The sequence below is a fragment of the Schistocerca nitens genome, chromosome 6 (assembly GCF_023898315.1).
Source record: "Schistocerca nitens isolate TAMUIC-IGC-003100 chromosome 6, iqSchNite1.1, whole genome shotgun sequence".
Classification (NCBI taxonomy): Eukaryota; Metazoa; Arthropoda; class Insecta; order Orthoptera; family Acrididae; genus Schistocerca; species Schistocerca nitens.
This window is the reverse complement of record NC_064619.1, coordinates 573,836,379-573,864,176: the sequence shown is the minus strand read 5'-3', so window position 1 is coordinate 573,864,176 and position 27,798 is coordinate 573,836,379. Positions and strand designations below refer to the sequence as shown.

At 39.9% G+C, this 27,798-nt stretch overlaps 1 protein-coding gene across 1 annotated transcript in view; it reads left to right on the top strand.

Annotated features, from left to right (window-relative positions):
• LOC126262851 (speckle targeted PIP5K1A-regulated poly(A) polymerase-like) overlaps window positions 1–27,798 on the top strand; it is a 193,104-nt gene that overhangs the window by 69,503 nt on the left and 95,803 nt on the right. The window contains exons 6-7 of the mRNA XM_049959719.1: window positions 5,005–5,146; window positions 5,638–5,932. Coding sequence (XP_049815676.1) covers window positions 5,005–5,146; window positions 5,638–5,932 — 437 coding nt within the window. The remainder of the gene's footprint in view (window positions 1–5,004; window positions 5,147–5,637; window positions 5,933–27,798) is intronic.

Here is a 27,798-nt window from a genome sequence, read left to right as displayed (position 1 = left end):
CGCCGATCAATTGCATCGAACGTCTTCCTGTCGGGACACCTTCGTTCTGGAAATCTGTCTCGATACAAGCGTGCCGCGCCACGGCTATTGCCCCGTGCTAATCCATACATCAAATTGGCATCTGCCAACTCCGCATTTGCAAACATTGCACTGACTGCAAAACCACGTTCGTGATGAACACTAACCTGTTGATGCTACGTACTGATGTGCTTGATGCTAGTACTGTAGAACCAAGAGTCGCATGCCAACACAAGCACCGAAGTCAACATTACCTTCCTTCAATTGGGCCAACTGGCAGTGAATCGAGGAAGTACAGTACATACTGACGAAACTAAAATAAGCTCTAACATGGAAATTAAGTGTTTTCGGACACATGTCCACATTACATCTTTTCTTTATTTGTGTGTGAGGAATGTTTCCTGAAAGTTTGGCCATACCTTTTTGCAAATATTTTAATATGTTATTCTACAAGCAAAACTAAAGAAAAAAGTTCACATAAACATGGATCCACAAATGTTTAGTTACAGAATTATGGCTAGTAAAAGATTTTGCCTGAAATTTAGCAAATTTGCTAATATGAAGACACTGCAAAATGAGGCACAGTAAAAAGCATGCAATAGATGATTCGCATGCAATAGACAATTCAAAACGGAAAATTACTAGACAAATTAACATTATCATGCCTGCAGAATTACTACATGTTGCTGCCTGTTTTCTTTACTTAATTCATCTTTCCTTGAATCTCAGGCATGAGGCATACCTGTTTACGTGGGACACCTTGTAGTTCAGCAGGTACATCGTAAACACTGAGATGTGTGAAAACTCGTATTTGCTTAAAATAGAGTGCAAATAAGCCAGACTAAATGCATTTGTTGTTTCATAAGAGAGCACTTACTGACTTACAACAAACATCAGTGCAATTTCTAATGTTTTTCTAAACTTTTTCTTGCTTACATGCTTGATGTCAAATGCTTGAAGCAGTTTTATACGTGAGAGTTTGATTCTTTTAAGAATTGGGGGTTTACTAGTATGTTACCAATTTGTGCAGATTTAGGCATGCTTGTATTACACTTTGTTTTGTGAAAATAGACATTCGTTGTAAGCTTATCACAGTAAGATGTAGTTCATTTCTATTTATATAGCTCTTCCATTAGTTTTTTAAGCACAACAGTAGACATAAGAGAGAAATTAAATCATCAACAATATATTCTCTGACGTTGATTAAACATTCTGACAATACTCAAAACCCATAGAAACCTACTAGATACAAGTTAAAGATTTTGGCAAGCCAGGTTTAAAGTGTATAATCATCTGAAAAGGAATTTTCTGTTCGGTTGTTTGATAAGCAACATGGAAGGTGAACATTTGAGGACACAGGATCATACAATTAAGTGTGTGAAAAATTACTTTCCCAACAAACTCCTGGGTAGTTTTTTTAGCGAAATCTGCAGTGCGGTAGCATGTAGTACCAACACCTGATGCAGTTTTGTTTGTTGTTTTTGTCCGAGTTGTTGACAATAAATGCCAACTATGATGGAGAGACACCCTTGGGTAGAAGTTTGCAGTGGACAGCACTCTTTTTGTGCCACCAGATGCAAAATATTATCTGCTCTACACTATCCTTTGCTCAGAGTGATGCCTTTTGTTAGGGCTCAGTCATTAATTTCTTCTTAAGAAGTATAGTCTCATCATCACTCATCACCAGGAACAGTATCACCCATAAATACTCGATGAGCGAACAGATGACATTCAGACAAAAAAAAAAGTAATAGCCAACTTGTGATTTTTGCTGCTTTGAATCAGAACATGCAGTGCTCCTACATGCAAATTCTGAACCTTGCCTATTGAATGCAAATGTTGCATGGACATTAAATACTCATATGTGTTAGTTACGGAGGTTTCCTAAATGATTTCTTAAAACAAGAAAATCCTTTTCCAGTGTGGTTTGTGTGGTAGCACTTGTCCCACTAACAACACAGATGTTTCAAGCTTTTTTCTCTGTCTTCAGCCTTCCATTAACCCGTGCAATACCAGGGGGTGGGGTGGGGTGATACATTACGCCCGCCTTTTCAGAATATTGAATCTAGTCATGTACTTAAATTTTAAGATTTTGAAAATAATATTTATTGTTTTTAATGATTTCTTCCACCAGATTCCACAATTGTTTTAAATTTTTCAGTAAAACTTAACCCAAAAATTTAAGTATTAGTAGTGGATTCGACTCTTCTTGACAAATGTCATATTCATATTTTCGGGCTCAGGACATTTCTTACAGATCAACGTATTTTTAAATAGTATATTGTGAATAAAAATCAACAACAATTAACAAAATTAATATTTTATTGAATTTTTTTGTGGTGCTCGTAAAGTATTACTCCTTGGCATACATATCATGGAAAATTAACTGGTATTGCTTAAAGTAGTGAAGGAGTTTTGCTGTTTGGGGAGCAAAATAACTGATGATGGTCGAAGTAGAGAGGATATAAAATGTAGACTGGCAATGGCAAGGAAAGCGTTTCTGAAGAAGAGAAATTTGTTAACATCGAGTATAGTGTCAGGAAGTCATTTCTGAAAGTATTTGTATGGAGTGTAGCCATGTATGGAAGTGAAACATGGATGATAAATAGTTTGGAAAGGAAGAGAATAGAAGCTTTTGAAATGTGGTGCTACAGAAGAATGCTGAAGATTAGATAGGTAGATCACGTAACTAATGAGGAGGTATTGAATAGGATGGGGGAGAGGAGAAGTTTGTGGCACAACTTGACTAGAAGAAGGGATCGATTGGTGGGACATGTTCTGAGGCATCAAGGGATCACCAATTTAGCATTGGAGGGCAGTGTGGAGGGTAAAAATCGTAGAGGGAGACCAAGAGATGAGTACACCAAGCAGATTCAGAAGGATGTAGGTTGCAGTAGGTACTGGGAGATGAAGAAGCTTGCAGAGGATAGAGTAGCATGGAGAGCTGCATCAAACCACTCTCAGGACTGAAGACCACAACAACAACAACAACAACAACATTGCTAAGATTGTTCTAAAAGATATTTTCAAGTCCTGGATCCTACTTACATATAGGTACCTGTTTAGAAAGTATGTTGTTTATTAAAGTTAACAACAATAAATGATTCTTTTTCTTGTGGGCATAAAGTAAACCTGTCCCCTCACCAGGTTTAATACCAAAGTGAACAATATGTCGCAAATGTCAGACATGTTTTCACTTTCAACTCTATTTTTTAAACAACATTCAGAAATGTCACAACTGCCACTTGCTTTTTTGTGGAAGGCTTTGCTATTATTGGTGGGTTAGAAAGTGAATCAAATTATCTTTGAAGTTCCATGAGACTGATACTTTTAGCAGAAAGCCAAAATGTGATTAAAAAAATAAATGAGTAAGCATATTTGGGCTTATGATTTGGTGTCTCCTTTAAGTGACATTTATCATAAGATCATGACCAGAAACAGCACTGTAATAGTTCGAGCAGAAGACAACACTTTCTCCAGATACTTCCAGTATCCTCCAGATACTTCCAGTGTTGCCAGACCATACCAATTGCTGGACTTAGAAATCTGAAGTAGGACGAATTTTATGGGCCTCTTACATTAATGACTTTGACTTAGACTTCAGACAGCTGAATGGCAGGCAGGTTCTTCTCAGCAGAGCATTTCCCCACAACTGCACAGGATTAGTAGAATTTTGAGAAAAGATGTGATTAGGAGTGCTGTAGATCAGTAGTTCCCAAATTGTCCTACTTGGCACCTCGGGATGCCGTAGCTGTGCTGAAGGGGTGCCACAAAAATATTCCATCGGACACCTTCTGCAATGGTACCTTCTACAGAGAAGATGAATGAAATCTATTGACTTATGTTTGCAATACATCATAAGGTAGATGCCATGTGTGATTCTGATTTACATGATAACAAATAGGTGTGTAATGGAAACATTTGCCCCATTCCTGTGTTTAGCTTACCTGTGTATGACATTCCAATTAGAGCAACAAGTGTATACTTTCCTTGAAGAAGGAAAACACAAATATGCTAAACATGTTGCAAAAACAGAATTTTTGGTGAAACTAGTGTATTTCTGTGATGTGTGTGAATTCTTAGGAAACAAGCACATTTTAAAATTAACCAAAAAGATTTCAGCATTGGAAAGAATGTTTTTCCATGTTGTGCCAGTTTGAAATCTCCAATTAAATTTATTTATCTTGCAATATAAAACATATTTTTGAAGATCACTTGTCACAAATTGTCCGAAAAAACACCTTCAGACATACGGTATTGATGAAATTTGCATGGATTCAGAATGTGTTTAGAGCCAGCACTTCATTTGAATGTACCATTTTGGAAGAGGAAAATCTTACTAAGTTTTCTTGAGACAGTTAATTGAAGACAAAATTTAGCAGCAGTAGCTTCATTAATTTTGGATAACAATAAAAGATGTTCCACTGTTCAGTGATAAGGCTCAATAAAAATTAATTAAATTTGCAATACCCAACTTGTGTGAAACTGCATTTTGGTGCTCCCTATAATAAAGAGTAAATATTGTGCCAAATTTACTGTTGAACAGGAACTGGTGATAGCAATATCTAGCTAGGTTGATTCCAATTTTAAGAAATTGTCTAGTGAACAACTAGGACACCCATCCCAGTAATTATGTCAATGATAAATCTTTACAGTATTTTGTATGTGAATTTAAAACAGTGTTTAGTTTATTACGTTATTTGTAAAACTAACCTAACCACCTTAGTTGTGCATTTCAATTGCATTAGGTAGACAAGTGATTTGATTAAGGGTGCTATTGAAAAAAATTGATGTACTAAGGGAGCATTGAACCAAAAATGTTTCAAACCTCTGTTGTAGATAATGAAAACAACAACCAGCTTCTGAAAGATCATAATATAGTTCCACACTTACACTTGCATAGAATTCAACTTTGTTTTATACATACTTAATTTTTGTATGCATCGTTGTGCAAACTATCTTAGGTTTATTTTCTATCATTTCTAGGTGGCAACAATTGTGGAAGACTTGGAGCAGCATCTTGCAAAGCTGTTTCCAGATTGTCGAGCTGAGTTATTTGGTTCTGCAGTGACGGGGTTAACGCTACCAGGAGATGCCATTGACATATCAATATGCGACGGACCATGTCGTGAGTTTGTTGCCAAATTGTTTCATTACTGGTACAGTACTTATGATTGCAGAAATCCTGAAATTAATACTCTTACTCAGGTCCCTCTTCCCTCCTCTCCTATGCATATGTTTGTGTGTGTGTGTGTGGGGGGGGGGGCAGTATCAGTATGAGAGGTTTAAATTTTAGTGGAGAAGCAGAAATACAAGTAAAAAATAACTGACTCTATAAAGTTAACAAAGAAAATATTTGAAAAATTATTGCCAAAACATTAATTTTATTTTTTAAAATATATATATATATTGTTGAAGGGATTTAGGGAAAGAAATCCATTGACATTTCAGAAAATTGTAATGAGTGTTCATATGGAACATTGAAATTGGATGGCTCTAAACAGAGTTATTCAAGGTCAGACAGCTCTCATTATATGACTTAATGTAGTTAGTTATGAACATTTCATAATATCCTGTGTGAAGTGTTTTTTGAATTTGTTGTTTCTGCTGTTGTTTTAGGAAGAAGTGTGTCACTGCTGGGGAGTAAAGAATCTGTTACTAACATTCGCAAACTTTTGCTGAATTTTCCGTACAAGTTTGCAAATATTGGTGAAATACCAGATGCAAGTGAACCTGTGATAAGATTCCTCCATAGGTCTACTCACATTTTGTGCAATTTGGTTATAAATTACCCTGAAGGTCCTAGATCTAGTCGCCAGTTGCGTTGGGTGCTGTGCCTGGATGAACGAATACGACTAATTATGGTATTCATAAAATATTGGGCAAAATCTCTTAAACTGATTAGTAATGCAAAGTAAGTAAATTTTCATTTTTTTCCAATTTCTGTCAAACTGCTTTTATTTTTTTAGAAAACATCTCTGAAATAGACTTAATTTTTTGCAGATATAATGTCTTTAAGATGCTGGAAAGAAATGGTAGTACTTGACTGTAGTAATGCATGCTATTACTTGACTGTAGTAATGTAATGAATCATCTTTCTCTATAGAGTGTGTTGATTGTGTTTATTATATATTGCAAATTAAATTAAATTGTGTAATGGATTGAAATTCAAACTCAGATTCCCACTGTGTCCTTTTGCAAATTCTGCAAAGCTAGTAACAACGGAAAGTGTCTAATGTGAATCTTTTGTTTTTGAAAGCTGAAGGACACCATCTCCAGAGCTTTATGAAAAAGAATAGAGGGAATGGATGTTGAAAAATACTCCCATAGACGGAGAAAAGAATAACTCTTAAGTCACTACAAGAATAATTAAGGGGCACTTTAGGAAATGAATGCTAAACAGTGATAGTGCTTAAAAAATCAGTTTGTGTTATGAATCAATAATGTACTAATACTATTCACAACTGGTGTGTCATTATATCCATACTGAAAATTCTGTTTGTTATTGCTTTGCTGATGGAAGTTAATTGATCAGAAATTAAGAGCTGTAAGTGTTAAAATTGGTGATTTGCAGAGAAAGAATCCACAAGATGGAGAAATCAGCTGAAGATGGTTGATTAGGGATGTAAATAAAGAGAATGAAAGATAGAAACAGCCACAAATGCTTTGTCTGAAGGTGAAAGAATCCAAAACTTTCAAGAAGAGATTGTTTCAATTGGATGAAGAAAGCAAGACTTGTTTTTTATATTTGACAGGGAAATTGCTGGAGTCTTTGAACCAGCAGTTGTTAGGTAAATGCACATTTTCTGTGCCATATTCTGTTTATTAGTTATGCATACAAGAGGTGTTCAATAAGTAATGCAATACTTTTGTTTTTGCCCCTGCTGCCAATTTTGGTTGAAAAAAATGTGAAATCTAGGAATATTCCCACTTCATCCCCTGTAGTTCCATGATGATGTTCAGACAGATGGAGGCAATATACATAGCTTTCAGAATGGCATACATAATGGAAGTGCGTTCAAGCAGAGAATACAATTGAGTTTCTTTCGGCAGAAAACCAGAGCATTGGATATATTCATAGGCACTTGCAGAATGTTTGTGGAAACCTGGTGGTGAACAAAATCATGGCGAGCCATTGGTTGAGGCATTAGTCTTCGTCGCAACGAGGTTGCACAAACCTATCCAATCTCCCATGTGCTGGCCCGCCACACACAGCTGTCTCTCCTGCAGTGTTGGAATGTTATGACACACTCAATCTAGGTGATTGACAGATCACAGTCAAACAACACACTGCACAACTGAGCTTCAAATCGGAACTTCCGAACGAACTGAGGCATAAAAGAACCTTAACAGTTAATATGAGCAACAGTGAAAAATGGCACTTGTCATTACTCAAACAAAATTAGAAGGGCAAAATGAGGAATTAAGTAAAGAAAATGAGCATTTGTGTAAAGGATTAGATAACGCCAATGCACCAGATGCCCTGGGAAGAATTCACTGTCTGAAATCAGAAATAGAAGATCTCACATCAGAAAATCAAAGGTTAAGAACAGAAATCAAGTGAACTCCACTGTCCTTTGCAGCAGTTGCAGCTGCTTGCTCAGGCTTCAAAACCAAATAGCAGAGTTGAAGAATGCATACAGCAAACCAAATCAAAACAGTTGAGTGTTCCCTTCATCAACTCATAAAACAATTCAGATCCCAAGGCCTTACATGAAACAATTGCTAAAACAATAAATCCCACACAAGATAGCAAACACAGTCATCTTAGAAACAAAAACACAAGCAGACAAAAGAAAAATCGTAGAAAAGATAGCCAAACTAAAAGATATTAGATGTGAAGAGCCAAGGAAATCCTGACCTCTAATTGCAGTATATCAGGTCGCAACTACTCTTAACTGATCAGGACTTACTGGAGGGACTATATGAGATCAACTTAAGTGAACGTAAATCTAAGGAAGAGTTCTATGAGGAAGTCAAAATAAACAATGTAGCAAAAGATAGATTGCTATTTACTGTAAAGAAGACATGTCATGTCGCAGACAGGCACAGTTAAAGACACTTACATAAAGCTTTTATCCACAGCCTTCATCAGTAAAAGAGACACACACACCATCAACACACACAAGCAAGAACACCTCATGCGCACACAACCACAAATTCCAGCATCTCTAGCCAGAAGTTCAAAACAGGCCCAAAAGGTAAACGAACAGTTAATAGCGCCCTGGAAGTCACTCAAAGGGTTTGTTTTGTAGTGCTGCAAAGGGAAAGAGTTTGTATTCAGTTTGAGTCCTTATTCACCAAAGATTTTGTGGCCGTTCAGAAATACTTCAATTGCTGGGGCCTAGGTCACCCACCAAAACATTGTGATAAAGAACCAGTCTGTGGATAATGTGCGAAGCCAGGCCACAAGAAGTCAGAATGCCAAGAGAAAGCAATAGTTTGACGTACCTTATGCAAATATAGAAACAGGACATGTGATAAGGCAGGGAAGCTGACTCTCCTGCCTACAAGCAGTTGCACAAGAGGCATATAGTGTGCACCGAATATGACATTACCGACAATGTTCATTAACATGTAGTACAAATACAACAGTCAGACACTGAAGCCATCCTTAAATACAGTATAGGTATGCAAAGAAACAACGCATGCAAGCACAAACATAAGTCTCCATCAACTAAAATGTGGGATTGGCAGTGTGCAGTCGCTTGGCGACAATGTGTGTACAGCACAATTAACAGTTCTCGAAATGAAAGATCTTACCTTGCTGCAAATGTATGACATAATACAGCAAATATATTTTAACATCAATGATTACGTAGACAGTGTGTGTGCAGGGAGCCGTTGGCTACAATGTAGGAAGGCAGATAAAACACGAGATATTCCAGTGGGCAATCTTCCAGACTGGACTTCTGCTACGAGTGGAAGTGCTGTCTCGCGTCCGTCGGCCGTCGTAATTTAATATATATATTATTATTTTTTGATTGTTGCCGACTTACGTGGTGGGCCTTATTAAAAATGATATTTAAGTTGAACAATGTAATAAATTTTTCATATTAATTTCCTCGGCTAGTCAGTTCACTTTAAAGCAAGAAATCTTTAGTTATTAATTAAAATTGCGGCCCACACACGCGCGAGAGTATTTTTCTTACCTCCATTAACCATTGTATTGTAGTCAGAGTCCTGGCTCTGGCTCTCGGCTATGGTACTGAAAATAAGAATCTTAAAGCTAAGTATTTTCTGCAACGTCGGGCGGCTGTGGAGAAAAATTAATATTATGCTAATAGCGGGCGAGTGTTCAGCTTCCGCTAATTTTTCATAACTTAATATCGCCACGTAATGGCGTCGTTGGCTGCATCGGCTGCTGCGATTGTTGAGCTGTAAATTACTTGAATGCAGGTTAATTCAAGGAAGGCGGACATGAAATCGGGATCACCTCTTACAAATTAAAAGTGCACAATAATATTAAATCAGTATATTATATGCTTAACTCATACAAATATGCTTACATTTGCCAGCACTCGCAAGATGTCGTACGTACACAATAAAGACAAGAGAAGAAGTGAAGTCGACTAAAAAAAATTAACAAAAGAGCGTATCTTGTCGTCTATTTAGATCATTCTGTCATAAATTATTTCTTTGCAATCTAAACCTACACAGAGAAATTATTATTTTACGGCTACATGATAAAAATTTGGCACTGGGGATGCTATATTGCCCCCCGAAATGTTTTTGTCATAAAAAATGTTCGTGTTTTTTGACATAAATATTTCCTTTTTTATGTCCACAGTGTCCACACGCAGATTTTCTTTCACAGTTTACATATGTCACATCGTATATTTAAAGCGTTAAATTACTGAGGTGTGTGGTCCACAAAGTGTAATACAGATGAGGTTCAAGGTATACAACCACGAGTTAGTCCGGAATATTTGAAGTCCCAGGGGTGTCAACTGTTCGCTCCCCATTTGGCGCAGCCGTAGGGAAACCTGGGGAAAACCTCGGCGGAGCGACAGACTAACTGCTTTGGTCACTTTCGCTTAATTGTTTCTGGAATGTCATTGGAGTACAGGATGTGCATACAAATATTTTTGTTGCACTATGCAAAAAATGAGGTCATTATAACACTTGATTGCGGCGTCGTTGATGATCTACGCCGCGACGTTTGGCTCGCGACGGCGTCGGTTGGTGTGTTCGGTGCTCGGCGTTCGCGGCGGCTGCGGAGAGGTCAACGCCCGCTCGACGCCAGCGTGTCTCTCGCCGTCGCGGAACGTCAGAATCAGCTGATCGGCTTCACCGTTGGCGATGCGCTTCTGTCTCGCCCGGGCGTGGCGGAGTGGGATGATATCCGCCCCCCGTTCTTGTTGGCAGTGTTGGCAGGAGTCAGCTCTGCTACGCATCTCCGACGTAGTACATGAAACATACACACAACCAACGTAGTATTTGTTTCCCGCTGCAGATGGTTACGCTAGTGGGAAAGAAGCATTTATTAGTGCGGCAGTTGTTGTTAAGCTTTCGCCAGTTTCCGAGTGTCAAGCTAGCACTGTCTTGCAGAATACATGACATGGACCTTCTCCCGTGAATGCAGTTTTGATGCAATACTGTTTCCATCACACGTCAGTTTTTGTCTTGACAAAATTATTTATGTTTTCGCCGCACTCGCAGGCACTGGTGAGTGTCCCAATACGAGCTTAGCACAAACATTCTCCGTTTCTGCGGTCGCTGTCTTGCAACAGTCCACGCATCGCATTCCAATCTCGCATTGTTGTACTCACTGAAATTACAGCCTGTCTCAAAAATATCTACTGTGGGTTCACTTCACGTTAACAGTTCACATTTATAAGCATATTCACAGTTTTTCGTGCGTAATATTGGCGTTTGGCGTCCTTACCGCTGTTGAACGTTCAATACTAGCACTTCACTGTCCATATCACAGTTTCACCTTCACAGTTTTTCACACTGTTTAAAGTAACTGTTTCGATTAGTTCACAAACACTAATGATTTCATTCCGTCTGAACTGGATTTTGGCTCGTGCTGGATTTTACCAGTCTCTCGCACTAATTATCTCTTTTCATTTTCCACTTAGAGTCGTACTTGCCTTCAGATTTTTTGACTATACAATTGTATTTCCGTCTCATTTGAGGTAAGTCCCCATGTCATGTCTGCCCATTTATTGCGTACTTGCCCTCCAGAGCCAGGCTCGACTTCACAAAACTTTGCCTCTCGCATTATTGTAGACATTTTATAATCTAGGCCTAGCGTGCAAGTTCCTAGATTAATGTTAGATTTGTGACTTTTGTTTACACTGCAAATTCATGCAAATCTCTGCCTTAGCAGATGGCAATATATTTTAACAGTGCTTAGCGGTAGTCGCGTTTACTGATTTGCTTTGTACCTTGTCCACAACACATGAGGTACCTTGGGTGATGTACACCCTGCACTGATATTGTTAAGTAAATTATGATTGAGCATATTTCAAGATCGATATAGACATAAATACCTGAAACGACTTATACACTATAATATTGAATTTCATAAGTTGCATTACTACTACAGTTCAAAAATATTCATGATACACTCATGAAAAATTCTTTCATCGTTACATGCTGTTGAATTTTTTTTTAAAGTATTTTTTAAAGCATTTTTCAACATGAAATTTTTAACATATTCTTAAACCTACGTTCATTTTTTTTTTTCAAAATGCAATTGCTTAAAAATACTATTATTCCTTAACATCTACAAAATTGAATCGCACTAATCTTGTGTGCCTCATTGTCTTTAAATGTTACACTAAAATCTTAACATTTACACACAGAAAAAAAAAATACACTATGAACTTAACCTACTACACACAAATGTAAACGTTGCTCTACTGAGCGAACTTCTTTAAGTCTTTGTATGGATAGAGTCCTTTAATCTCGCCCGATTCTACGTCACCCAACAAATAGCTACATCCATGTGGTATGTCTATGATTTTGTAGGGCCCGGCATACACCGGTTGCCATTTTTTATTCTTTTTCGCTAACAGAGATGACTTGGGATGAGTCCTTATTAGCACCAAGTCACCTGGTTGATACACTGTTACCTTCTTTATTTTCTTGTCATGCTTCTCCTTTCGGCACTCCGCGCACCTTGTTAAGTTATTTAGAGTCTCAGCTATAATTTGTTCGTGAGGTACAACTTGTCGTGGTACAGTTGGTAATGGTGACAACCAGCTGTCGGTTTCATTCTTTCCAAACATGACTTCTAGTGGAGTATAACCGGTGGCTGAATGTGGCAATCTATTGTGGAGTTCCTCAAAAGTCGAAACGTATTCTGCCCACTTGGTGTGGCGATTCGGAATGTAAGTTCTCATGAACCTGTTCAACTCTTTAAAGGTACGCTCTACAAGACTGCTCTCCGGGTGAAATCGAGCTACAAAAATGTGGTAACACCTTGCTCTTGTAGAAACGTTTTCCATTTGAGACCAGTAAAATAGGTGGCATTATCGGATAATATGATCTGTGGTTTGCCAACATTAACAAAATAATCTGTTTGTAATTTCTGAATGAGGGGTGTGGCCGTTGAAGCTTTTACAGGATACAATTTTAGAAATTTGGGAAAGGCATCATATACAGCAAATACATATTTCACACCACCTCTGCCAGTGGGTAGTGGCCCTAGAATGTCAACAGAAACTAGTCGTAATGGTTTGTTAGGAACAACAGTGTGCAATTCACTTACGGTGGGCAGATTTGTAGGTTTTGTCCTTTGACAAACTACACATGTCCTTACAACATTCTGAATTATTCTTTTCATATTCTTAAAATGACATTGTCTTGCAAGAAGTGCTCTACATTTTTCAATACCCACGTGTCCCCACGAAAGGTGCACGTGCCAGATTAAATCACTGATACATACTTCCGGTACACAGATACACCACAAGTCCTTGTTAACATCCTTCCGGTAATATAATACCCCATTTTGCACAGAATAATGGCTACCTATCTGATTTCCACCCGAAGATAGGAGTTCTTGTTTGACTTTTCCCAGGGCGAGATCTTCGTCCTGTAAACTGGGCAGTTGCTTGCACGTCTGCAGGAACTTTTTTTGACAAGTAGGGTCTTTCATAACTAAAATTTTGTACTCTGTTGCCTGTTCTAGTATTGTTGTTAACTCAGGCAGACCTTGCGGCAACCGTGACAAAGCATCAGGCACTACGTTGTCACAACCTTTTATATACATTATTTGAAATTGATATTCCTGCAGAGCAAGCACCCACCTAGTCAACCTGTCGTGCATTAACTTGCATGTCAGCAAAAAACTTAAGGCCTGATGATCACAGAAAATTTTTACATTTTTTCCGTACACATAGTATCTGAACTTCTTCATGGCCCATACTACTGCTAGTGTTTCGAGTTCGGTGACTGTATATGATCGTTCACAACTTGACAACACTTGGCTTGCGAAACCGATTATTCTTACGTTCTTGTTTCCACCATCCTCATCGATTTGAAATAAACACGCGCCTAGTCCGACAGTGGAGGCGTCTGTAGCAAGGCAAAATTCCTTTGACATGTCAGGATGTGACAGTAGATTAGCATTTAGAAGGGCTTGTCGTATTTGCTCAAATGACTGCTGGCACAGTTCATTCCATATCCAGGGTGTATCCTTTCTCAACAAGTTTAACAGGGTATTATCATTTAAAAGCTGGTCAGGTATGAATCATCTGAAAAATGACACTAGACCCAGAAATGCCTTTAACTGTTTCTTGGTTCTAGGAGGAGGGAAGTTCTCAATTGCTGCCATTTTCTTCGGATCGGGCACAATACCTGTAGGTGATATTACATGACCAAGAAATTTTATTCTCTCCCTGCCAAATTTGGATTTTGCGAGGTTTGCTGTTACGCCTACCTCAGAAAATCTTTTTAGTACGCATCTCAGCGTGTCCATGTGGCTTTCCCAATCGGGAGTAGCTATTAATAAGTCATCGACATACAACGTTACTCGGTCCAACAAATCCGGTCCTAATACTTTATCGAGCGCTGCAATGAAGACACCTGCACTAACATTTAATCCAAATGGTAAAACTTTAAATTGTTAACTTCTGCCGGCAAACACAAAGGCAGTGTACTTTCTTGATGATTCAGTTAGTGGGATTTGCCAATACGATGAACGCATATCGACAGAGGTCAGATATTTAACTCCATAAAACTTCTGTATCTGTTCATCCAGGTTTTCTGGTCGCGTTCTGACAGGTACAATTATTTTGTTAATATCGCGCGCATCAAGCACGAGACGTATACTGCCGTCCGCTTTCGCTACGGCCACTAGCGGACTGCTGTACGGGGATAGAGATGGTTCAATTATCCCCCAATCAAGCATTTTTCTTATTTCCTTCGTAACTGCCTCCTTCTTTGACCACGGGATGGTGTAGTTTGCGTGACAGAAAGTATCGTGAGGTACCACTTCGATGTTATAGGTGTAACCCTCGATAACACCGGGTTTTTCCGAAAACACATTCTCATAATCTGTAAGTAGCTGAGTCAATTCGTTTTGTTGTGCTTCAGTCAAATGTTCTGACTCTCTGACTTTCATGGCTATCAGTTTCGTTTTTTCCTCTTTATCTTCAGTAATAAATTCTTTATAATATGCTTGTCTTGTACTTAAGTCAGAATATAAATTCATTACCTGTATTCCTTCGGATCTCGTTTGAAAGTTCTGGCAATATTTACCGTGCACTTCCCATGTCCTCAACAACGGCAAAACTACACGTCTATCCTCATTCATAAGGCTTACTTCCCCGCACAAGAGGTCGATTTTTGCGTCCCTCTGGCGTAAAAATTCCATCCCCAGGATGCAAGCAACACCTAATCCTTTAACTACTAGGAACGAGCTTTTCATTGCTTCATTTCCTACCGTAAACTCAACTTGCACCTGGTGCTTTATGATATGAGATTGTGCACCTATTGCACCTGTTACACGACAATTCTTCACTGGCAATACTGGTATTCTATTATTTTGACTCAAGTACTTGTAAAAATTTGCACTCATGACATTGGTTGACGCACCGGTATCGACTATTATGTGTATTGGTGCTCCATACATATCTGCTTGCAATATAGCTTGCACAACACTTTTGTCAGTTCGGTTACATTTCTGCGGTATGTCTACAAGTTCCTTTTCTATTTTTGTTCCTTCATTGTATCTCAGCATACAGAGTTTATGGCTGTCATCCGTGAATGTGCCCTCACTACACCATCCTGCAGCCAACAACGGAGAGCGTATTGTGGCTGTCTTTAGTTTAACGGATGAGCATTAGTGGGTTGGCAGTTGTCTGTCACTTCCACTAACCTCACATTGTGGTTCTGGTTGTTGTTGTTGCTACTGTTGGGTTGGCCGCCCTGCCTCCCCGATGGTGTATTTTGATATTGTGTATGGCCCTGGTTTTGCGGTGGTCGGTTGTAACTTCCTGACATGTTCTGTGACGAACCTGGGTTGGCGTTCCATTGTGGCACTGTATGTTGCCACTGTGGTGTCGGTTCATTACAACCACGCCACTGGTTTCGGTTGTTCCGCCATTGCGGATTGCCGTTACCATTATATCCATTACTCATGCGTCCATCATGATGTCTCTTTCGATTTTGACGATTATAACCGTTGCCGTTATAACCATTGCCATTGTTTGTGCCTCGATTCTGTTGCCGGTGCTCTTCCCTATTCCCGTTACCATTTGGTACTAAGTTACTACCATTACTGTGGCTGCTATTGTAATCGGCTTTTTGTTGATTACAGCCTGCATGGTTCCACTTGTTTTCGGTTTTCATATCTTCGATCAATAAGTCAACAGAATCCACTATTTCCATGAATTGTTCTATATCGTATTCCGGCACATTGATGAAATATCTTTTAATTTCACTGGGCAACTTCATTTTTATTAATCTGATTATGTCATGATCGGACATTGGCTCGTCCCAGTACCTGGTTTTGTTTATATACTTTTCGAAATATTTGCGTAACGTTCCCATCTTAGGATTGTACATTTCTGGACTGTACAACTCCTTTCGTAGTCTTTCTTGGACGCTATCGGACCAGAATTTTTGCAAGAATGCACCTTCAAACTGTTGCATCGTTAGACATTTTTCGGACACGTCGGTGGCCCACAGTGCCGCGTCACCTTGAATAAAGGAGACCACGAACTGTATTCTTTGTCTTTCCGTCCATGTCCTGGGAAACACATTCCTGAAGCTCTTAATAAATACAACAGGGTGGACATTTCGTTTTTCGCTATTGAAAGGTTGGAATGTCCTGTGTTTTATTACATTGTCCTCTTTTTTGCATGTCTGATTGCTACATTCTGGGACATTCATCACTTCGTGATGTGCGCTGCACGGTATCGCATGTTGTTCGTGCTCATAATTCGCATTAGGTTGCGGTTGCGCACTCGTACCCTGCATACCGTCAGCGTTATTACAGTAATCAGTACGCGGAGTCGGATTCATGATCTGTCCGCCACTGTTTACATTGCTTTCCAACGCAGACAGTCTTCGCGCGACCTCCTGTTGCCAATTTGGCAACTCCGCTGTCACACGGGATTTGATCTGTGTTAATTCGGCATGTAGTGCAGCAGCGCTAGCGTCAATATTTATACTCGCGGCCGCAGTCGCTTGTTCTACAACTGTTTTTACGTCGCTTTCAATCTTTGCAGATATCTCGCGATCCTTTACTTCTAGCCATTCATTTAATTCTTTTTCTACTTTTTGAGCTTGCACTTCCAAATATGCGTCAATACTTTTCCGTGCATCTATCTCCACATTATCCACGCGGTTGGTTAAAGTCTGGACATTATCTTCAAGCCTAGCCTGCGATATCTGTAGTTTCTGCATCTCGCCGGCCAAGCTTTGCACAAGATCGGGTATTTCTTTGCACGCGTCCCGCATCTCGGCAAGTTCGCTTTGGATCCTATCTAGTTTTGCTTCATTGCGCTGCTCTTGCTCACTGAGCTTTTGCGTAAATTCTTTCCCTTGGTCATGTAGCATTTGAGTTAATTTTTTCTCCTGCTCATGTAGCATCTGAGCCAGTTTTTCGTCTCTTTGTTTTTCCCTCTGTTCTGACATTCTTTATTTTTCCCTTTCTTTCTGTTCTCTTTCTTGCTCTTGCTCATGGAGCATCTGAGCCAGTTTCTGATCTCTCTCCCTATCTCTTTCTTCTAACCTGCGCAGAAATTCTGCAAATGGGTCTGCAATCGGTGAGCATACTGGTGCCCCGCTGCTTAATCTAGCACTCGATTGGACCCCCTGCCCAGGCAGTGGAGTTGTTACTCTATTCCCATTCTGCTGTGGAGCGTCATTCACCGTCCACAGATCCTCGCCCCCCGCTCCGGAAATTATGTTATCCGAGGCGGTGGCTTGGGATTCGTTTACGTATTGCAAATGATCCTCACTTTCCATATTAACAGAATTTTGTTCTTCTGGTACGGATGCTTTAGGTTGTCCTATCTTACCCATACTAAATTAACTTTAAGCCACTGACAAATCTTTAACACTGATACACATACGATTAATTATCCCCTCCAAAAATAAACACATAAATACACAAAACACCGAAGGTATCTCATGTGCACATGGGTTCGATATTCCGCACAGAGCTACACAGGATGCTTGCACAATAGGCCTTACCTTAGTTATTTTTCTTTCTCGCAATCCTTTTTCTTTTCTACTCTTTTTCCTCTCCAGATCTCCTCAGGGTGTGGTTTTGTTGTTGTACATGAAAAAGAATTCATATAAGCATTAATATTTTACAACAATTAGACACATACATAATTACATTCAGTACAATAGAATCATATTAATCGGGCCCCAAAGTTGCGGCGCCAATCTCGCGTCCGTTGGACGTCGTAATTTAATATATATATTATTATTTTTTGATTGTTGCCGACTTACGTGGTGGGCCTTATTAAAAATGATATTTAAGTTGAACAATGTAATAAACTTTTCATATTAATTTCCTCGGCTAGTCAGTTCACTTTAAAGCAAGAAATCTTTAGTTATTAATTAAAATTGCGGCCCACACACGCGCGAGAGTATTTTTCTTACCTCCATTAACCATTGTATTGTAGTCAGAGTCCTGGCTCTGGCTCTCGGCTATGGTACTGAAAATAAGAATCTTAAAGCTAAGTATTTTCTGCAACGTCGGGCGGCTGTGGAGAAAAATTATTAAATATTATGCTAATAGCGGGCGAGTGTTCAGCTTCCGCTAATTTTTCATAACTTAATATCGCCACGTAATGGCGTCGTTGGCTGCATCGGCCGCTGCGATTGTTGAGCTGTAAATTACTTGAATGCAGGTTAATTCAAGGAAGGCGGACATGAAATCGGGATCACCTCTTACAAATTAAAAGTGCACAATAATATTAAATCAGTATATTATATGCTTAACTCATACAAGTATGCTTACATTTGCCAGCACTCGCAAGATGTCGTACGTACACAATAAAGACAAGAGAAGAAGTGAAGTTGACTAAAAAAAATTAACAAAAGAGCGTATCTTGTCGTCTCTTTAGATCATTCTGTCATAAATTATTTCTTTGCAATCTAAACCTACACAGAGAAATTATTATTTTACGGCTACATGATAAAAATTTGGCACTGGGGACGCTATAGCTGGAAGAGGATGTTTTCTACAAGTGTAGTGGGGAATGATACAAAACAATCAGAAAACAAACACAAAAGGATGCTCTTGGGCAACTCAGTGATATCAACACATATTCATCTCACAACACCAAAAAACAATGAACAGAAAGATGTATTGACACACCAGTAGAAGAAACACAAAAAGATACAACACTTGTTAACAGTTCACTATGTCAAAACAGATCATTAAAATTACATTCTGACTGTGACTGTAGCAAATGCAGATCATACATAGAGTCCGTACGTTTTTAATATGGTGGCAGAACACACAGCACAGACACACAGGGAAATAGCCACAAAGAAAACACTCTGTTGCCAAATAACCTCAAGATAGGCAAACAAAATTCCAAAAACAGAGATACTGAAAGTCCAATGCTAAATACAATCTACCTGATAATAAGTTAAAAATACTTCATCCACACACGATTCCCAGTGTACACAAACAATAGAGGAAGACAAATGTCAGGATGTTTCATAGGACACACACAGAAACCCCAAACAACACAATAATAATGTAATTGATTATGATAATTTGGAGATTAACTTACACACAAGTAGATTAGAAAATGGGGAAATTTTCCAGACTTTTCTGCATCTGGTGATACACGTCAATCACGGGGAAGGGCCAAAAATATCTTTCCCTACAACAGAGCAGACTGACAGAAAGATATTTTGGTTAGGGCACCTGACAACCAACCACCATGAGCTCTACAGACTCTTAGGACAAGCATGTGCATGAAGAGATGGAGGTTTAAACATAGATAAAGTTTATAAGGACTTAGTCAGGGCACATGGTTGCATTTATTACGAACGTAAAGAGACAACACCTAAGAGCTATGCCTTTACTAGATACCCCGTGCTGTGAAAATTTTACAACTAAACTACGAAAGGAGCACTTCAGTTGGAGTGGAACTGGGTAGACTTCTGAACGGAGTACAGGCAGATGTAATCTGTCTCCAAGGGCCATGTATTCATGGCGGGAGAGTTCAGGCCTTCCCAAACATCTCATAACAATTACTGGGACCCAAAATGCAATTATAATAGGGAACATAAATTACGTAGTGGCAAAAATAACACAACTTTGTTCTGAACATGTAGCCACAGCTGAAATTACGCATGAATGAGAATCTTGGATTATCACATCCATGTATCCACAGTATTCATATGACATAGAGCCTTTTAGTGACCAAATAAGAGATATAGCACAATTTTCTGTGGACAAAAGATTACTTATATTTAGTGACATCAAGCACGCTCGACTCTATTGCACGCAAACAGAGCAGGCACTGGGGGCAAATGTTAGTTGACATAATAAATGAATATAGCCTCTTTGTTCCAAACAAAGCAGGACAGTCACCTACATACTGCAACAGTGCAGGAGGATCCAGCAATATTGACATCTCACTAGCAGATACAACAGTCTATAATGTAAATCAGCAAATGGAAAGTACTAGAAAATTTTACACACAATGACCACAATACCATACTCATACAAACAGACACAAACACACAAACTTCACATCTACAAAAATGACGTCTTCTTCTAAACGAAGCTGACTGGCAAAAATTAAAGAACATAGTTGATAAATTTTCTGTCCATACAGTTGGTGGTAGCTATACAAAGGTCACATTCTGATGGACGTGCTTCAAAAAGTAGAACAATTAGCTATCCCAGAGACTAATTGTGCACCGAACTTGAAACTGCCCTGGTCCACTGAGTTAACAGAACTAAGGAAAGGCACTAGAGGCAAAAGAATACATTGCAAAAAATCAAAAACAGCATAAGAGAGGGAGCTAAGACTGGAACTACACCATGATGCAAAGCAAAAATATTAAAACAAATTATACAAGACCAGACAGGATCACTGGAACGATTTTGTCAAAATTCAGCTCCAAAACAATACATGGGAGGTACCATTTAAACTTCTAACTTCTTAAGACGCCAACAGTACTGTCAACTCTAGGTGCACAGATGGCACTACTACAAGAGGCTGGAAATGTACAGCAGAGTAGCTACTGAACGAGCTTCTCCCTGTGACAAAAAGGCGAATGACAAGCAACATCACACAACTTTTACAAAGACAAATGGAGGACATCTACACAAATGGCCCCTTACTGCCCCATTTGCCCAAGAAGCGATAGCCTTAGCAATAAGACAATTAGGAATAAGATCACTCTCAGCCCAGATGGCATACACCCAGAATCACTAGAAAATGCTGTAGCACTGGTCACCTTCTTTCTAAGAGTTACTGAATGAAGCACTACTCAAATTAGGGCCCCTGCCATGTGAAAAACAACGAACATAGTAATTTTAAAAAAATCAGAGGATTGGAACTTAACAGACCCAGAGACTTACAGGCTCATCTGCCCCTTGAGCACTTTGGCTCAGGTGCAGGAGAGGCTCCTGTGTAATCAACTACATTCACACAGGACACTCTTCAGCATTAGTCCATATCAGTATAGTTTTAGACCAAAAAGTTCGATAGATGGTGCAGTTAATTGTGCACTGGAAATAATACGGTACACACAAGAAAAATACCCCATGCTAAACTCAACTCACTACAGACTACCATAGCAGACATTGTGAATGTATCATACAGCTCTGTATGAATCTATGTGTTTCACAGGAAATACCTGGGCACATCAATTTTCACTTGTGACCCAAAAAACCATTGTGAGGTGTGGACAAAGAGGTGTATTGCTCAGAATGTCAGGGGCATTTGGTACTACATCTGCAGAAGTCATATGCATTGTACTGGAAACATACCCTATTGACATAACCATTAGACACAGAGCAGCAGCATACTGGCTTAAAAGGGGAAGACTGTGTAAGGTATATGAGATAACAAGGGAGCATGAGCATATTACAGAAGAACAACAATTAAATCTCTGGAAGGTTGAGACGTGGCAAAAAAAATGGGAAATATTTGACAAGGACTGTCAGGTTTTCTCCTCCTTTTGGGACATCCAGAAACAGTTGAGGCTCAGACGTGTTGACCTAAGTCATGTTATGGTATGCTTCCTGACAATCCAGGCCTCTTACCCTACACACCTGCCCTGCTTTGGCCTTAGCCAGAGTGATATGTGTGTATATGGGCAACATGGATCCCCCGAACACACAACACCAAAATGTGGCACGCTCACATACATAAGGCTGACATCAGAAATTGAAGATGTAAGTCAAGCTTTAAGAGACCCTGATAACTGGAACGTGCTTAACTGCACCACTGATGAAATATCAAAAGTGTTATGCAAGACTTAGTAGCAGCAACAAGCATATACAAGATCACAACCCAAAACACACCCTACACCAGAACATGATGCATGGGACAATAAACACCAATATGGGAACAGATGAACATATACACACAGGTGATGACATGAACACTCCAAGTTACTAGATACATATACAGGGTAGTAGCATAACATACTACTGCAACAACACTACAAGTAATACAAACATGGAATTTAGAAACAAATTAGTAATATAAATAAACAACAAATTTGTGAAATGTGTAAGATGCAAACTGTAAAACAGTGAACTTTATAAAATTGTGCATAAACATACATATGCAGTATAATAAGACGTAAATACACAAACACAAGCGCACAACATAGATAAGATGTGCCCTTCGGGAAGACGAGGCTCGAGGTCATCTCCCGAGACTCCTCTCATGCTTATGGCACAGTTAATTGGAGGAAGCAATTGTAGTAATAAAGAGTACTGTCATACCTTCCTTATACACAGATCACTTAAGAGTTAATATTACAAAGTACATACATGTAGTAGTAACCATAATAGAATATGCTAATTCAGGTGAGACGGGCTCGAAGACACCCCCCCCCCCCCCCCCCACACACACACACACTTGAAATAGCTAGGTAAAGAGATCTTTCTTTTGCTATCTGAATCTTCCCTTTCATGTATTTTTTCTTCTTAAGAATATAGCCAATTTTTCCATTTGTACATTGTGTTTTTTCTTTTGTTTTGTTTTTAATTAACAATTTAATTATATAAAAAAACTAGAAAACTACTAAAAATCTGAAAATTTTCTAGTTTGTAGTACTAAACAACCCACTATAGCTACAAAGGTGGTGGGTCACACTGTAATGTTAATAAATAAATAAATAAATTATGCACAAGTGGATACCTCTGTTAGTCATGCTGATACACTTGTCCACCAGTTGAGGTATTCGTACATGTGTGCCCACTGGGTTCCTTGCCGCCTGATGGAATATTATAAAAGAACTATGAAGGACCATCTGTACATAATTGCTTGTGCATTACAAGGCTGATTGTGACAGTTTTTTGTCGAACATGTAAAACACATGGTTTCATCACTTTGAACCGGAAACAAAACGACAATCAATAGAGTGGCGCTACATCACCTCTCCTCCAAAGAAAATTTTCAAAAAGCCACACCGTCGTTTGATAAAGTCATGGCAACAGAACGACAGAAGCGAGTGCCTCAGGATCATGGATAATAATGGAAGAGTTGTGGAGGAAATGCATGAGCTCAAAAAGATTTGGAAGGAGTACTTTGAAGATCTGTTGAATGCCGCCAAGCGGGTAACTAACAGCGATGGAGAGCCTAAGGCAGCAGACGATTATAATAGTGGGGAAATTGATGATCTAACTTGGAATGAAGTGGAAGAAGCCATAAAGAGGATGAAAGGGGGCAAGGCACCAGGTTGGGACGAAGTAACAGTGGATATGATACGAGCAGCAGGAGTAGTAGGAACCCAGTGGCTATACAGAGTGCTGAGGGTGGTGTGGAAGGAGAACAGAATTCCTGAGGATTGGAAGAAAGGAATTATAGTCCCGATCTTCAAGAAAGGGGATAAAAGGAGATGTGAGAACTACAGAGGAATCACCCTGCTATGCCACTGCGGAAAAATCTATGAAAAGATCCTGGAGAAGAGAATAAGAAGCAGTATTGAAAGTAGACTGCAAGAGGAGCAGTACGGTTTCAGACCGGGAAGATCAACAACGGACCTCATATTTGCGGTAAGGCAACTGCAGGAAAGGCACTATGAGTATGGGAAGGACTTAATCATGGCCTTTTTAGATATTGAGAAGGCGTATGACAGTATCTGTAGGGACAAGCTCTGGGATGTGCTGAACGCAAAAGGGATAGATGAAGAGATAACACGAAAAGTCAGAAAAATGTATGAGGGAAGTGAGAGTTGTGTGAAAGTGGGGAGGGAACGTACTGCATGGTTCAAGCTGGAAAATGGGCTGCGACAGGGAAGTGCACTTTCGCCTTTATTGTTTATTATTGTTATGGATGAAATCCTGCAGCAAGTATCAGATGCAATTGGAGATCATAAAATGAAAGCAGTGCTTTTTGCCGATGACCTGATGTTATGGGGAAATTGCGAGAAGGAGGTGCAAGAGCAGTTAGATGTATGGGAGGCAACGGCAGCAAAGAAAAGTGAAATAATTGTCACAACAAGGAAGAAGAATAGGCCAAATGTGGATATAACTTGTGGAGGGGAAAAACTACAAGTGGTAGAGAACTTCAAGTACCTGGGAAGCATGATTGAAAGTAAGGGGGGAAACGCAACGGAAATAAATGAAAGGTGCAGAAAAGCAGGGCAGTTCTACAAATGCATTAGGGGGCTTATTTGGAGCAAGGAGGTGCCACAGAAATCCAAGGGAATTATATACCGAACCTACTTTGTCCCCATATTGACATACGGAAGTGAGACATGGGTAATGCACAAAAGCGACAAAAGTAGAATACAGGCTAGTGAAATGAAGTTCCAGAGGAGCAGGTTGAGTGTAACAAGACGAGACAGATTGCGAAATGTGTATGTGAGGGAAAGACTAAAGGAGGAACCAGTACAGGACAGGATAGAAAAATCAAGACTGCAGTGGTATGGACACATGAAGAGAATGGATGAGGGAAGAATTCCAAAGAGGATGTTTGATCTGCAACTGGAAGGGAAGAGGCCCAGAGGAAGACCAAGAGATAGATGGGTGAAGGGAGTGAAGGAATGTGTGATGAGAAGAGGAGAGAATTGGACGAAGGTGGAAGAGGGGGAATGGTGGAAAGACAGAACACGATGGAGAGGCTTGTGTTCCCGACAGACCCAGCCAGTGGCTGGAAACTGTCCAAGATGATGATGATGATGGCAACAGTCTTCTGGGACTCGTGCAACAATCAACTCAGAAGTGTACTGTGCTGCCCTTAGGAAATTGAAGAAACACTGTCACTTATTCATCACCCCAGAAATGCAAACAAACTCCTCCTCCTTGACAACACAAGACATGACACAAGCCTGTGCATCCGGGAGATCACAAAACATCATTAGGCTGTTCTTCCTTGTCCAGATCACCAATCTGCCAACTTCCATCTATGTGGCCCATTGAAGGATCACTCTGTGGGAAGCAGTACATGGATGATGGGGAGGTTATTGGTGCAGCAAGACGTTGGCTCTGATGTCAACCAGTAGAGTGGTACCATGTGTGCATACAGACCCTCTCAGTAAGGTGGCATAAGCCCATCACATTGAGTGATGATTATGTTGAAAAATAGGGTTGTGTACCCAAAAGAGTGGGGAATAATATGAGGCACTGGAATCCTGAATAAAATCATCTTGCTTTCAGAAAAGTGTTGCATTACTTATTGAACTAAAAGCACAGAAAATAAACATTTTAAAATTGTAATTATGTTAACAAGTGTCGAGCATTAATCAGAATGAAAAGTTCATTTTACACAAGTGTGTTTGCTGTAATGAAATAACTTGACAGATTAAATAGATTGTTGCATTTGGCCTTGAACTCAGGAGGTGCTTTACTCGTGTTCAGTCAGCAAAGATCTGAGATTTCTTTTCTGATTTTCTTAAAATAAATCTTCCAAGGGTAAAGCTCAAGATATGAATTGAGTGAGCATTAGTTCAAGGACTAAAACTAGTGTTAAGTGGAGTATTACAGTGTTAGAGATAAATGATATTAAGAGTCACAGACATCAAAATAGTAAGAAAATAAACATTTCTGTTGTGTTAGTGGTTTTGTTATGTAGCTGCTTTAAAAACTAAGATAAATCTGCAGACATGTTACTGTGAACTCTTTTGGGACAAGGTTGCACATCTTGAAAGAAGAGAGTTCCACATCTATAATTCTTTCAGACTGTAACAATATTATGAAAAGGAAAGTTGCTACTCACTATATAGCGGAGACTCTGAGTCGCGATAGGCACAACAAAAAGACTGTGACAAAATAAGTTTTCGGCCAACAAGGCTTTTGTCAAAAACACACACACACACACACACACACACACACACACACACAAGACATGACTGCGATCTCGGGCAGCTGAAGCCACACTGCGAGCAGCGGCAGCAGTGCATGATGGGAGTGGCACCTGTGTGTGTGTGTGTGTGTGTGTGTAAGGAGGATGGGGTGCGGAAGGGGGAGGGATAGCAGGGTAGAAGTGAGGGACACTGAAAGTGCTACTGGGGAGCGTGCAGGGACAAGGTGGAGGGAGAGAGAGAGAGAGAGAGAGAGAGAGAGAGAGAGAGAGTAGGTCAGCTATGTGCAGTCAGGAGGTTAGACAGAGGGCAGGGGAGAGGTGTGTGTGGAGGGGGGGGGGGGGGTTTAACAGAAAAGCAGAGAAGAAAAAAGACTGGGTGTGTTGGTGGAATGAGGACTGTGTAATCCTGGAATGTAAACAGGAAAGGGGTTGGATGGGTGAGGTCAATGACTAATGAAGGTTGAGGCCAGGAGGGTTTCGGGAACGTAGGATATATTGCAGGGAGAGTTCCCATCTGCACAATTCAGAAAAGCTGGTGTTGGTGGGCAGTATCCATATGGCACAGGCTGTGAAGCAGTCATTGAAATGAAGCGTGTCATGTTGGGCAGTGTGCTCAGCAACAGGGTGATCTACTTGTTCCTTGGCCACAGTTTGTCGGTGGCCATTCATGTGGACAGACAGCTTGTTGGTTGTCATGCCCACATAGAATGCAACAAAGTGGTTGCAGCTTAGCTTGTAGATCACGTGACTACTTTCTCAGGTAGCCCTGCCTTTGATGGAATAGATAATGTTTGTGACAGGACTAGAGTAGGTGGTGGTGGGAGGATGTACGGGACGGGTCTTGCATCTATAGGTGTATTGTAGGGATATGAGCCATGAGGTAAGGGGTTGGTAGCAGGCGTTATGTATGGGTGGATGGGTATATTGTGTAGGTTCGGTGGACGGCGCAATACCACTGTGGGAGGGGTGAGAACGATAGTGGGCAGGGCATTCCTCATTTCAAGGCATGACGAGGGGTAGTCAAAACCCTGATGGAGAATGTAATTCAGTTGCTCCAGTCCTGGGTGGTACTGAGTTATGAGGGGAATGCTCCTCTGTGGCCGGATGATGAGACTTTGGGAGGTGGTGGGAGACTGGAAAGATAAGGCATGGGAGATTGTTTTTGTACAAGGTTTGGAGGGTCTCACTGAAGCCTTCACAGATTGTAATTATCCTCCCAAAAGCTTATTCTGTGACAGTATTTTTGGTGTGTCTATCGCGACTCAGTATCTCCGGTATATAGTGAATAGCCGGTACATGGTGAATAGCAATTTTCCTTTTCATAATATTGTTACATTCCATCCTTGATTTTACATTGTTTGATTCCTTCAGACCACAACTTTTTGGTACCTGAAAATAGGCAATAAGGGAATGACACACAGAACAGTCAATTACTATCGGTTGATGTAAATGTCTTACAAAGGATGATTTTGCAAAATGGGGATAGATTGCAGGAAACAATCCCTGAGGGGATATGGAGTGTGAAAGGTCATGTAAATGTATGGCAGGAAATACACAGTGTGCCTGTATAGCACAATGCAATGTACGACATCCTGTGACAATGTGTTCAAAATGGCCGCATGGTCCTCTAAGCATACAAGAACATGACGCAACAGTGATTCATGCACATGTTCAGACTTGCCATCCTCCAACTGAATGGCATCATAGGCAATGTGAATGCACTGTTCTAGTGTCTGCACATTTGGGATGGCCCCTCACACAACTTCGTCCAGGTGTCTCCACAGGAAGAAATATAAAAAGGGTTGATATTTGGTGACCAGGTGATCGGACTACCTCATCCAGTCTGTGAGCC